We start from the raw sequence: 1,809 nt of genomic DNA on the forward strand, positions 1-1,809 counted from the left end.
TGAAATGAAAATCTAACTTACACGTGCAATTTCAATTAAGGATTAGCTGCAGATGTAATATGAAACTAAATATGAATAAATTTGTCGACCGTTGTTCGCAAACTCTTCTTATACAACAAGGGATGTTCCGCCGTAGCGGATCAGCCAACATCACGGCGATAAATATTCATTGCCGGTTTCGAGCTCATAAGCCGAAGGTCAACAAAGATTTCTTGATAGCCCGTGGCCAATGCCACGGCGATCGGCCGCGGAAAGGTGCGCGCGCATCCCGGACAAAAGCCGATCGATCAGGGTCCGAGCTGTCAAACGCTAACGATTTCAAGTTTTGAGATAACACAGTCGAAGTGAGAGCCAGGATTAGGCAATGTCGAATAAAAGCGCCATACCGATCCTGGAGCAGCAGCAGGAACAACAACAACAACAACAACAACAACAACAACAACAACAGTTGCTGAGCCGTGGTAGTCCTTACGGACTGCTGCAAAACGCCCGGAGAAAACTGCAGTGCTCGCAACTCCCAGTGCGTTGTGTCTCTACTCGTCAGCACCAGGATTGCAGACTAGTGAACTCGCTGCGGAAGTTCCCGGTTCTGGGGGCGCCGAGGAGTCAAATTTCCAGCTCATCCAGGAAAAGTTTGTCAATGGTCGACCTCTCGCCCGCTCTGGTTTATGACGAATCCAAGGCTAGGTGGGTGTCCTTTACCTAGACATTCATACTTCTGCCCTGGCAGGCTTGTCCATGTATCCCTTGACTCATTTTGCCATACTAATCTAACGCAATTAACGTTTTTCATTCCATCGATCCGGTAATGTCATTATCTTTATGTTGAAAATCCACTTGCATGACATTAAGGAATTATCGAGCATACTTTATTAAAAAACATAATTGTCCTGTAATTTAACATTCCGCCCCAATTCCCAATAATAATGCGTTAAAAACTAATTTTATCATAAACAATGGATCGCTATCATTTTATATGAAACGTTGCTTGGAAAGCGAAGGTACAATTGTATTTGTGCGATAGTTTTACAAATGATAATTAAAATTAACAATTAACCAAATTAATGAAGAGAAGTATATAGAGTAGGACCATAATAAAAGATCTTATTTATTTACAAAGTCATTACAGTCCATTTAATGGGGAAAAGTTATTGCATTTAACATTTCAAATGTGATTTACAAGCCAATGTTTTAGAGTACAAATTGGGGTTGAGGGAAAAGAAATCGTTAAATATAATTATTATTTTAATTATTACAACGACATTGACCATTTCCCATTGATATGCTTCCTCGAGTTTTCTTACTTGCCGTCTCGGAAAACATCGTTAACATCCATTGGGTTGGCCAAACTCGCATCGGCTATCATGGGCTCCCATCCCAGCCAAATTAACGATAATTTAATTAATGTCCCCGTCGAAGCTCTGAGAACCGCAAGTCGTCGACGCGACTCGGGGACGGCGACGAGATGGTCCCGGTTCAGAGCCTCGCGGCGAGCTCGAACACCTGTCGCACGCAGACCTTGACGCAAGAGTCCCGGGCGTCAAGCCTCATCTGTCACGCCCTCGTCGTCAACTCATGGCGGCGTAGACGCGAGGAGGTTGTCCAGCTTCGCGCCTCCGTCGCCGTTCTCGATCAGAACCTCGAGCACTTCAAAATACAGATCGTCGTGCTGCGCCGACTCCTCGACAATGAGAACAGCCGAGTGGCCAATCTTGCCGGGGAGCTCCACAAGGCCAGGGCTCACGTCGACGACATCTCCAAGGAGCGCGATCATTTGAAAATGGTGAGCATAGCCAAACATAGCCCCCC

The 1,809-nt window shown here is 45.4% G+C and overlaps 1 protein-coding gene across 1 annotated transcript in view; it reads left to right on the plus strand.

Moving 5' to 3' along the window:
- The first annotated feature begins 364 nt into the window (after positions 1-364).
- Positions 365-1,809, plus strand: part of LOC105361201 (cingulin) — an 8,452-nt gene continuing 7,007 nt past the window's right edge. The window contains exons 1-2 of the mRNA XM_011498310.1: positions 365-687; positions 1,420-1,783. Coding sequence (XP_011496612.1) covers positions 365-687; positions 1,420-1,783 — 687 coding nt within the window. The remainder of the gene's footprint in view (positions 688-1,419; positions 1,784-1,809) is intronic.

This window comes from Ceratosolen solmsi, unplaced genomic scaffold (assembly GCF_000503995.2).
Source record: "Ceratosolen solmsi marchali unplaced genomic scaffold, CerSol_1.0 scaffold14, whole genome shotgun sequence".
Classification (NCBI taxonomy): Eukaryota; Metazoa; Arthropoda; class Insecta; order Hymenoptera; family Agaonidae; genus Ceratosolen; species Ceratosolen solmsi.